General features: G+C 42.3%; 1 protein-coding gene across 1 annotated transcript in view; it reads right to left on the reverse strand.

Annotated features, from left to right (window-relative positions):
* znf385c (zinc finger protein 385C) overlaps positions 1-12,485 on the reverse strand; it is a 207,456-nt gene that overhangs the window by 75,639 nt on the left and 119,332 nt on the right. Inside the window, exon 2 of the mRNA XM_059956449.1 lies at positions 10,864-11,006. Coding sequence (XP_059812432.1) covers positions 10,864-11,006 — 143 coding nt within the window. The remainder of the gene's footprint in view (positions 1-10,863; positions 11,007-12,485) is intronic.

Here is a 12,485-nt window from a genome sequence, read left to right on the forward strand (position 1 = left end):
CAACACTCTTAGCCTTTATTTCAGAATCCCTCCACTGTATTGCCTCACCCCTATTTAACCTCCACCAACCCCTGTCACTGCGATATCTAAGATACCTGTTCTCTTCCAGTATTTGCTACATAACTATCGCTGAATATATTTGCACTGTCACTGATGTCCGAGCCTTCTGCTGCCCATTGACTTGGCTCTGAAATTCACAACTGATACTCTGCATCTCCACTTTTCCCCTTCTCTTTGAAGATATTCTTTTAATTTTACCCCTTTGACTACACCTTCAGTTATCTGTCTTACTCTTCAAGCAGCTCATGTTTTTGGCAATGATTATAGGAAGCGTACGGGATATTATTTTTCTAGTTTAGAGAGGCTATATAAATGAAAGCTGTTTCTGTTGCTGAGTTTAAAATAATTTTGAATGTTTATTTCACAAAAAGTAGTCAAGAGCTAACACATACTTCGGTGAGATTTGAGATTTCTTGATCTAACTTGATTATTCAAGTACAATTCATGCAAAAAGAATACAAAAAAAGCAAAGTAATCTCAGAAACAAGTTGATGCATGACTTGGTAACAAAATAAACATCAGGAGCAGCTAATGCACAGCCTCAAGTGAATCTTCTAAATGTTAAGTAGGAAATGGATTTATTTTATTTGGGGCAATTCGAAGTTCCCCACAAAACCCAAGCAGGTGATTAGAAAACAAAACAAAACCTCCAGGCATTTTCTGTGAATGTCTCTCAGCCTTTCCTGAACTCTTGAAAAGGGCAGTGGAATTTTTAACTGAACAGAACATTCAAACAATTCCAAAGCCTATCCCTTTCTTCACACATGTGCTTGATTTCCTTCCTCGCACACCATTCCCTTGTAAGAAACACAAGCATTTAGAATCTCTTGAAATCTATTTGTATTGCTTCACCAGCATCCCTCTGTAATTAGCATTAATTGATGCCTGGCACATCTGCCCACACTTGGCTTGTTAATCCACCTGTCACTTCCGAAGCACTCAAGGTTTGACAGGAGTTTCCAACACTTAGGGGAAATCACAAAAATACTTGGAAAGATTGATTAAAATTTAGCTGTCATGACATCATCGTTTCAATGTTGGAACTCTCCAAACTGGGCTAAAACAAACACTGGGAAATATTTCGGGGAGGAAGCTGGCTTTGGTTGTCACTTTGACCAGTAATGGAATCTATTTGATTTGCTTGCATGACCAGAGAAGTTTCTCGTATATCATCTTTCACAATTTAGTTGTATATAGTGGACAATGAACATCTCTCCACAATGTGATCACAGCAGAACTTGTCCATCCATCATCAGCCTCTGTCTTTTAGCTGCTCCCAGCAAGGAAGATTAAATGTGCATTAGCACTGTCATACTTAACGGATGCAAGAATGTAGGAAGATCACAACAGATCTTCTGCCTCACTGCCTTTCCTTTAGTACAGGTGCCCCCGCTTTACGAATGTTCGCTTTACGCCACTTCGCTTTTACAAAAGGCCTACATTAGTAACCTGTTTTTGCATTATGAAGAGGATTTTCGCTTTTAGAGAAATTTTTCCTGTATAAATTAATGGTTCTTCGCTTTACACCATTTCGGCTTAAGAAAGGTTTCATAGGAACGCTCTACCTTTGTAAAGGGGGGGGGACATCTGTATCCCTCTATCTCTTAATATACAGAAATCCATTGATCTATTTTCTGAATGAACTCAGTGATCGAGCTTGAATGACCCTCTGTAGTAAAAAATTCTGAAGTTCTCCATCCTCTGCATGAAGTTTCTTCTCATCTCAATACTAAATGGAACATTCAAGTTCAAGGTTATTGTTATCATAGGCATAAACACCCATGGCATAAATACCATGAAAACTAGCTTTTTGCAGCAGCAGCAGCAGAGTACTTTACAAGAAGATGACAAGGATAAGTTAACATACACTTAAATTAACATAAATTATAGACATGTATGCAAAGTAAACAACAATACGCAAAAGAGAGAAAAATTACCTATTTATTTATTTGTACTTCGAGATACAGCATTATGACAGGTCCTCCTGGCCCGACGAGCCCATGCCTCCAATTACACCCACGTAAGTGCTGACCTTTATGTATTTTGCAATGTGAGAGGTAACCAAAGCACCTGGAGGAAATTCACATGGTCATGGGGAGGACAAGCCGGCCGGTGGTGTAGTGGCATCCACACCGAACTTTGGGGCGAGTGGTCTCGGGTTCAAATCTGACTGGCTCCTTGCACGCTTTCCATCCATGCCGGGTTGAGCTAGCAACTTGACCTCGTAAAGCAGACAAGAATGCTAAAGAAATGGTAAGGTTGCCACCAGGCGTGCCAATGAGGCATGGGGGGGGGGGGGTATAATAAATAAAATGGGGAGAACATACAAATTCCTTAAAGATAGCGGCAGAATTGAACCTGGGTCACTGGCGCTGTAATAATTGCATTATGCTAACCACTACACTACCCAAGTAGCGGAAGTTAATCCAAAGTAGTGTGAGGGATTTTCAGGTAGGTTTAAGAACCAGATGGCAGTGGGGAAGAAGTTGTTGTTGAACTTTGAGGTTCAAGTGTCATACCCCCTAATTCTGTGAACCCTGGCTCTAGACTTCTCAGTCAGGGGGAAGCATCATCCCTGAACTTTATACACTTTATAAGGCCTCTTCTCATTCATCTAGACAATACAGAGTGAGTAAACTCAACCTCCTCCCTTTCAGCATGGGAGGATCAACATTCCTGACTGCCAGAAAACTGGACATTATTTAATGCAGTGTCTTGATCAGGGACTCTGTGATGTACCATGTTGCAAAGAATGAAGATTGAGATCTCCACAATGTTGTCTTGAGCAATGGTGTTATATGTACATTAATATATATAATATATATATTATTATATTATGTATATTATATACACACACACATATATACAGCATTACACATACATTGTATATAAAGAAATAACAAATATAAAGCCTTAAGTTTGTCTCACTCACAGATGCAAACCAAATCTTGGTTAAAACCTCCTTTTTCTGTGTTGGAATATTGCTCTTCCTAGCAAAATGCATGGCAACTTCTGGAAACAAAGATGCACCAAAAATACCGTTTCAAGGGGCTAAATAAGTCATTGGTGGAATAAATCTCCTTCATTCATTTGCAACATAAACATTTTTTCCACTATGTACAGGAATCTAAAGTCAAACATGACAAGGTAACACCATCCACGGTTCCTAACCACAGATTAGAGCCCATTGTTCAGGTTTCAGTCAGAGGGTAACCGTATACTTGTGTGCAGGTGGTCTTTGCGACAAGTCCTGCACTGTTGGCAGTGACGTTACTAAACATCAATGGAAGAGTGATTTTCAGCATGAAGCTGAAGCTCCAGAGCTCGGAGTTAAAGACTGGTGAAGATAAGTGATGATGAGGGAATGAGGACTAATCCCCAAGGCTAATATGGCGCTCATCATGATTCTTTTGTGGTGGCTCCACTGTTCACATAAATGATGGAAGAGTGGTTCACACTCTGATCCAGTGAATATGAGGAGCCTGGAAGAAATAGAATATTGGTCGGCAGGATACTACAATGTTAGCCCTCATTTCAAGAGGATTAGAATATAAAGCAAGAAATGTTAATGCTGAGGTTTTTTAAGGCATTGGTCAGGCTGCACAGAGTGTTGTGAGCAGTTCTGGGTCTCTTATCTAAGGAAGAATATGCTGGCATCGGAGAAGGTCTAGAGGAGGCTCACAAGAATAATCCTGGGAATTAAAAGGTTAATGTATGAGTAGCGTTTGGTGGCTTTGGGCCTGTACTCACTGGTGTTTAGAGGAATGGGAGGGAGGGAGCACTGCCTCAGAATATAAAGTGTCCCTTTAGAACAGACAGGAGGAGAAATTTCTTTAACCAGAGGGTGGTGTACCTGTGGAATTCATTGCCACGGACAGCTGTGGATGCTGAATCATTGGGCATATTTAAAGAGGAAATTTATAGATTCTTGATTAGTAATGGTGTTAAAGGTTACAGAGAGAAAGCAGGAGAATGGTGCTGAGAGGGAATAAGTCAGCCATGATGGAATGGCAGAGAAAACTCAATGGACCAAGTGATCTAATTATGCTTCAATGTCTTACGCTCGTCTCCGTGACCAATGCTATGCTCCCCGCCAGCACCTCCTGTGCCTGTGGTGCTGGGTGTGTTGATCACATGAGCTAATGCTATAGAATGATTGAGTGTGATCAGTGAGTCTGGAGAACCCTGCCAATGAATACAAGCTGACTGTATTCTGGATGGGAATTTAAAAAGTGTCCCCAGGAATTGGAAATTCCACAGCGCATCGTGAAGCCCAAATTTCCAGCTGTCCTGGCATAAATTCCATCCAGTTCCCAGCGTTGAATCCCTGACCCATCAATATTCTCCATATGTGTGGCAAAAATTCACTGTACAAATCTCCATCTTGTCACAAGTAGTCTCTCTGTACCAAGCCGCAGCCTTATTCATCCTGAAGTTTCTTGATTATAACCTAGATTATACTTCCTAGAATGAATACACACACAGGGAATGAATGGATCTATCACGTCAAACTCTAGCCATCAGCAACAACAATATCAGGGTAATGAACATGAAATGCACAGCAAATTTTAGAACAAGGTCACAGACTAAATGAGAATAGTTAGTGATGAGAAAAATAATGGCAGATGTGTTTCTGAATCTAGCTTCTGGTTAAATAATCATCCAGTGTCCTGCACGTCATCCAGGGGAGCCTAAGTTATTTTATGCCACATCAAGCAAGTAGCTGTAACCTGTGTGGGACAAGGATTCATGTAGATGCCATTATGTCTAATTTGTTAGTATGTCAGTGTCTTCTCCCAGGCTAAGGTCCCTGATTTGAGGCTTTTGTTATGTTCAATAGTAATCAGCTAAGATTTCATTGTTGGAGTTATGTCATCTGCTGGATATGCGAGTCCCTAAACAAGCATTCTACTTTGAGCTCTATCACTATGAGCAGCATCCAAAGGGACACTGAAAACACTTCAAGGAGGTCCTCAAATCCTTCTTAAAAAAGATGAAACATCCTTACCAATACCTGACCTGAGACCCCTCAAAGAACTCATGGCCTGGTATGGAAACACCAATGCTCAAGAACAGAAAACCCGACAAAAAATGATGGATACAGCTCAGTTCATCATGGGAAAAGCCCCCTCCACAACTGAGCACATCTACAAGAGTGCTGCCACAAGAAAGCAGCATCCATCATGAAGGACCCTCACCATCCAGGCCACGCTTTCTTTGTACTGCTGCCATCTGAGAGAAGATAAAGGAGCCTTAGGTCCCACACTACCAGGTTCAGTAACAGTTTTTACCCTTCAACCATCAGACTCCTGAACCAGCGTGGATAACTTCACTCACCTCAACACTGAACTGATCCCACAACCTATGAACTTACTTTCAAAGACTCTACAACTCACGCTCTCAGTATTCATGATTTACTGTCATATTATTTTGATTTTCCTTTTCTATTTCCAAAATTTATTGTCTTTTGTACACTGATGCATCTGTGTACACCTGCAAGAAAACATATTGTTTCCTCGCGGCCTGGTAGCACATGCTTTGTGGCGCGGTACTGGTCTGCGGCCTGGTGGTTGGGGATCACTGACATATATGTACCTTGATAATAATTTTAGTTTGAACTTAGGGAGACATCAAAATTTGACTCTTTCTGATGAGAGCTTGTGAAGATAAAGTATGTTTAAGACAAGTGGGGAAAGGTTTAAACGTGACCTGAGGAGCATCTTCTTCACACAGAGGATGGTTCCTATATGGAATGAGCTTGTCAGACGAAGTGGTTGAGGCAGCTGCAATGACAACTTTTAGAAGACATTTGCCCAGGTACCTGGATAAGAAAGGAAGACAGATATGAGGCAAACATGGGCAAATGGGACTGGCTTAGATGGAAATCTTGGCTGGCTTGGATGAGCTGGCCCAAAGGACCTGCTTTTCTGTTGTATTAATCTGTGACTCTATGACTCAGCAGACAGAACACCGGACAGTGTATCTTACATAGGGCATGGCATTCGCCTCAGAATTGGAGTATAAACAAGTTATCCTCAGCCCCAAGGTGCTGCCAATTAGGAGGCAGAAGCTAGAGATAAAAACCTTATCTCAATCCAGAGGAATCAGACAAATGTCTCACACAGAAAACAAAATCCTATATTCCTCTTTGTCATCAATAACGAAGATACATCTTCACAACAAGACAAATGGCTCACTAGAAAATGGACTGTCTTTACTTGAAGTCACCAACTATCAGTTAATCTAGGCTTGAGCACCAGTAACCTGGCTCACATCCATCAGATTATGAGGAAGCTTACATGCCAACCTGAACTTCAGCAATGAGGCTAGAATTCAGCCATATTCCTCTGAACTGCTTGAACTGAATCAATAATAATCTGGCCTGGATATCCATCAAAACTCAGGATCTCAGAAGTCCCAGGCTGACGAGTCCCGGGATCGGATATCCATGTGGGCAGGAAGCACAAAGGCATGCCTGAAGTTCCAGGTCCCATCATCAGCTAATTCAGGAGTTGATACCAAAGATTGAAGCCCGAAGGTTGATTGGAAGTCTGGAAGTTCATGTCCAATGGCCAAAGCCTGGAGACTGCAGTCCTGGAGGGCTGTTCTGGGATTGGAGGACTATCTGTGTGGGTGGGTCGGAGGGAGGGTGGGAGGCACGAAAGGGGCTTGTTTTGCTGTTGCTGCTTGTTGTGTCTGCTTTGTTGTGGTCTGTCAAACATTGTGGGCACACAGGGTTGTTGCCAGAATATGTAGTGGCACTTGTGGGCTGCCCCAGCACATCCATGAGTGTTGGTTCTTAACGCAAACGATGCATTTCTCTCTCTGTTTTGACGTCTGTGTGATAAATAGATCGGAATGCATCTGAATCAAATATCCAAGGCATCTCCAATGGAAGTCCAGAAAGCAGGCTGCCTCCAAGTGTTTTTCGTTATGAATTTAATGACTCAATTATTTATGACCTAAAATCCGTAATTCAGTTAGTCAAACTAAGAATCCAGTTGTATACTAAATTACTTAGGAAATGAAAACATTAAGTAATTAATAACGAGGGAGTGGAAGTAATTTGTTTGGTGAATTTTATGATCCTTAAGCGTTCAAAGTGGTAGGGTACAGCCTGAAATAAAAATCTATCACTGCTCCTTTATCGTCACTTCGTCAACCTAACAGTACCATTGGTAGTACCTTCATTATCAACATAAGTTTAAAGAGGCATCTTTATCACCTTCTCCTTGAGGGTAATTCAGGATGGGCAATAAATGCTGGCCTTGCTAGCAACATCCAATTCCTGTGAGTGTCACGGTGGCATAGCAGTTAGCAAGGCGCTATTACAGCTTGGGGCATCGAAAGTTTGGAGTTCAATTCTGGTGCCATCTGTAATGAGTTTGTATGTTCTCCCCATGAACCATGTGCTTCAGTTTCTTCCCATGGTCCAAAGACATACTGGTTAGAAGGCTAATTGGTCATTTTTAATCTCTCCCTTTCCCAGTGTAGAGTGACCTCCTGCTTCAAAACATCCATCATTATTCCTATAACTAAAAAGACCAAGGTAACATGTCTGAACAACTGGCATCCTGTCACGCTCACCTCAATAATAAGCAAATGCTTTGAGAGGCTGGTCAAGGACTACATCTGCAGCATGCTACCACCCAAACTGGACCCTCTACAATTTGTCTACTGACACAACTGATCAACAGACTTCACAACAGCCGCAGCTCTACACACCGTCCTTACACACCTGGAGAAGAAGGATGCTTATGTGAGAATGCTGCTCTTGGGCTATAGTTCAGCAGTCAATGCCATAATTCCATCCAGGCTCGACAAGAAGCTCAGAGACCTCGGCCTTCATCCTGCCTTGTGTAGCTGGATCTTGGACTTCCTGTCAGATCGTCGGCAGGTGGAAAGAGTGGGCTCCCTCACCTCTATCCCTCTGAGCCTCAACACAGGAGCCCCTCAGGGCTGTGTCCTAAGCTCACTCCTTTACTCCCTGTAAACCCATGACTGTGTCACCACCCACAGCTCCAATCTGCTAATTGAATTTACTGATGATATTACATTGATTGGCCTGATCTCAAATAATAACGAGGCAGCCTACAGAGAGGAAGTCATCACCCTGACACAGTGGTGTCAAGAAAACAACCTCTCCCTCAATGTCACAGAAACAAAGGAGCTGGTTGTGGACTACAGGAGGAATGGAGACAGGCTAACCGATATTGACATCAATAGATCTGGGGTTGAGAGGGTGAACAGCTTTACGTTCCTCGGCATCCACATCACCGAGGACCTCAAGTGCTCTGTACCTACTGTCTGTGTGGAGAATAAAGCACAGCAGCACCTCTTTCACCTCAGATGGTTGAGGAAGTTTGGTATGGGCCCCCAAATCCTATGAACTTTATACAGGGGGACAATTGAGAGCATCCTGACTGGCTGCATCACTGCCTGGAATGGGAACTGTACTTCCCTCAATCGCAGGACCCTGCAGAGAGTGGTGCGGACAGCCCAGCACATCTGTAGACGTGAACTTCCCACTATTTAGGACATTTACAAAGACAGGTGTGTAAAAAGGGCCTGAAGGATAATTGGGGACCCGAGTCACCCCAACCACAAACTGTTCCAGCTGTTACTATCCGGGAAATGGTACCGCAGCATAAAAGCCAGGACCAACAGACTCCGGGACAGCTTCTTCCACCAGGCCATTAACTCACTCTGATTTGAGTGTATTTCTATGTTACATTGACTATCCTGTTGTACTATTTATTATAAACTACTATAAATTGCACATTGCACATTTAGACAGAGACGTGCTGTAAAGGTTTTTACTCCTCATGTATATGAAGGATGTAAGTAATAAAGTCAATTCAATTCAATTCTTTGTAGAATGTCCTGTGATTAGGCTAGTGTTAAAAAGGTGGGTTGCTGGACGGTGCGACTTGTTGGACCGGAAGGGCCTGTTCCACGCTGTATCTCTAAATAAATACATAAATAGTTTCCAAACTTTGTTGTATATGTTTAAGTTCAAGGTTAATCCATTCAAAATGCACATGAATATAGCCAAATGAAACAGTGTTCCTCTGGGGCTAAGGGGCAAAACACTGAACCAAAGGGCACACACAGCACATACAGTTATGATAGCAGAAATACAGCGGCATGCCAAAGTTTGGGCACCCCTGGTCAAAATTTCTGTTACTGTGAATAGTTAAGTGAGTAAAAGATGAACTGATCTCCAAAAGTCATAAAGTTAAAGATGAAACATTCTTTTCAACATTTTAAGCAAGATTAGTATATTTGTTTTGTACAATTTTAGAGTGGGAAAAAAAAAGAAAGGAGCACAATGCAAATGTTTGGGCACCCCAAGAGATGTAACTTTTATCAAGGTCTCAGACCTTAATTAGCTTGTTAGGGCTATGGCTTGTCACAGTCATCATTAGGAAAGGCCAGGTGATGCAAATTTCAAAGCTTTATAAATACCCTGACTCCTCAAACATTGTCCCAACAATCAGCAGCCATGGGCTCCTCTAAGCAGCTGCCTAGCACTCTGAAAATTAAAATAAATGATGCCCACAAAGCAGGAGAAGGCTATAAGAAAATAGCAAAGTGTTTTCAGGTAGCTGTTTCCTCAGTTCATAATGTAATTAAGAAATGGCAATTAACAGGAACAGTGGAGGTCAAGTTGAGGTCTGGAAGAACAAGAAAACTTTCTGAGAGAACTGCTCGTAGGATTGCTAGAAAGGCAAATCAAAACCCCCGTTTGACTGCAAAAGACCTTCAGGAAGATTTAGCAGACTCTGGAGAGGTGGTGCCCTGTTCTACTGTGCAGCAACACCTGCACAAATATGACCTTCATGGAAGAGTCATCAGGAGAAAACCTTTCCTGCATCCTCACCACAAAAACCAGCATCAGAAGTTTGCAAAGGAATATCTAAATAAGCCTGATGCATTTTGGACTTCTACCTTAGGCCACAAACTTATCAATCACCCCTCGTAGTTTATAAATTAATGATGTTAATATATTGAGGGTTAATGGGCCCTTGTTTGAAGACCTTAGTAAAGGTGCTGTCATTGGGCGAGGGCAGTGGATCCACTATCTGATTATCCCATTTTGGACAGTGTACAGACCAAGTACCAGTATAATAACAGGAATGGTCTAGGGCTGTTCCAGACTGAAATTTCTGCTGTTCACTTGCAATTAATCTCAGACTTTAAGAACTTCACCAATGCAAATCTTCCTATTTCAGAGAATTTCCATATTTATAGACACTTTGCATGATCCTATTCTGATCCAGGTGCTGTGCCATCAAACACCATGCAAGGAAAGTTAATGATATACATTTAAGGTTATTTAATGGGGGTTACTTGCACATGTTGTAGAGAAAGGGTTTTCACCTTAGTATAGAAAGACTGAAATCAAATTGCAAGAGGATATCAATTTCATTCCGAGGTGGTCTGGGGGAGAGTTTTTTACTGTCCTTATTTTAGTGCTTCGAACTCAGATGTTCTTGAGTCTCAAATATACTAGAGGTCAAGTGCAGGTAACATCAGTTAGGGCTTACAGTATAAAACCCATGTGGCAGACAATACTGGTGAGGATAACTCTCTTTGAACACTCACATTATCCATTTATGTTCTTGAGCAACAGACATAGACAAAGTCCAGCCCCTCTACATCTGTCACAGGGTACACGGTTACATTTAAAACTATAGATTAACCTGTATTGCCGAAGACAAATTAGAAAACGTTATTTCCTCTCTGTATTCAATTGCCCTTCCTTAAAAAGCAGAAGCAAAAAACTGCGAAAGTACTTACTGTGTTGAAGTTGGGGAAGAGTCCAACAGGAGAGGGGCTGTTCAGACGAAATGGAAGGAAATGTTTGATATCGAGAGCAGGCTGCATGGCTCTTCCTTGCAGCTGTAGGGACGCTAGAAGACTACTATTTTGGCCCGTGGAACCTGCAGAAACACAGAATGAAGGTGAAGTGGTTAATTGCAATTGCCACACTAATTATGCTAAATGTATGAAAGGCATTCATCCTGCAGCAACTGATACAAAATGTTTGCTAATTATTTAGCATGTCTAAGGAAAGGTCTGCTGTCAAGATCAACGCCAGGTGAGTCTTCTCTTTTGAAATTGTGACATAAGCTATTTCAAAAAAAAGTCTCAAGCAAAAGGAACCTCCCTGTGGAGTAAGTAACCCCAAGTTTCCAGCAAAATTGGTGAAAATATGAGTGGACAAAGGATTAGAATCTTATAGCCAGATCTTTGGAAAGCTGCAACAAGCATAGTGTCAGGGTGAAAGGGGAAATACTTATGGGGAATTTGAGGGGGAACTATTTCACTCAGAGGGCCATGTGAGTGAGGAATGAGCTGCCAGAGGAAGTGGTAGATGTAGGTTTATTGTGACATTTAAGAGAAGTTTGGATAGATACATGGATGAGAGGAGTTTGGAGGACTATAGTCCAGGTGCAGGTAGATGGCACTATGCAGAAAACCAGATTGGCACAGACTAACACACAAAATGTTGGAGGACCTCAGTCTGTGGCAGTGCTATGGAAATGAATAAATAGTCGATGTTTCAGGCTGAAACCCTTCACAAGGCTGGAAAGGAAGGGAGAAGATGCCAGAATAAGAAGGTGGGGTAGGGAAGGGAAGACAAGCTAGAAGGTAATAGGTAAAGCCAGGTAGATAGGAAAGATAAAAGGCTGGAGAAAAAGACATCTGACAGGAGAGAAGAGTGGACCACAAGAGAATGGGAAGAAGGAGGGGACCCAGAAAGAAGTGACAGGTAGGTGAGATGAAGAGGTAAGAGGAGTGATTGGCCAGAGAGGGGAATAGAAGAAGAGGGAAGGTGGAGGGGAAAAGAAAAACAAAATTACTAGAAGGAGAAATTAATGTCTATGCATCAGGTTGGAGGTTATCTAGACAGAATATAAGAGGTTGCTCCTCCACCCTGAGGGTGGCCTCATCTTGGCAAAAGAGGAGGCCATGGACTGGCATGTTGTAACAGGAATGGGAATGAGAATTAAAATGTTTGGCCACCAGGAAATTCCACTCTTGGCAGATGGAGTGGAGGTGCTTGATAAAGCATTCCCCCAACTTACGATGAATCTCAACAGTGTAGGGGAGGCTGCATCAAGAGCACTGGATACAATAGACAGCCCCAACAGATTCTCAGGTGAAGTGTTGCCTCACTTGGAAGGACTGTTTGGGGCCCTGAGTGGAGGTGAGGGAGGTGAATGGGCAGGCGCAGCACTTCTGTTGTTTGCAGGGATCTGTGCCAAATGGGAGATTAGTAGAGAGGGATAAATGGACAAGGGAACCACTTAGGGAGCAATCCCCATGGAAAGCGGAGATTGGGGTGGCAAGGAAGTAAAAATGTGTTTGGGGGTAGGGTCTTATTGAAGATGGTGGAAGTTGTGGAGAATGATGTG

Source organism: Hypanus sabinus, chromosome X1 (assembly GCF_030144855.1).
Source record: "Hypanus sabinus isolate sHypSab1 chromosome X1, sHypSab1.hap1, whole genome shotgun sequence".
Classification (NCBI taxonomy): Eukaryota; Metazoa; Chordata; class Chondrichthyes; order Myliobatiformes; family Dasyatidae; genus Hypanus; species Hypanus sabinus.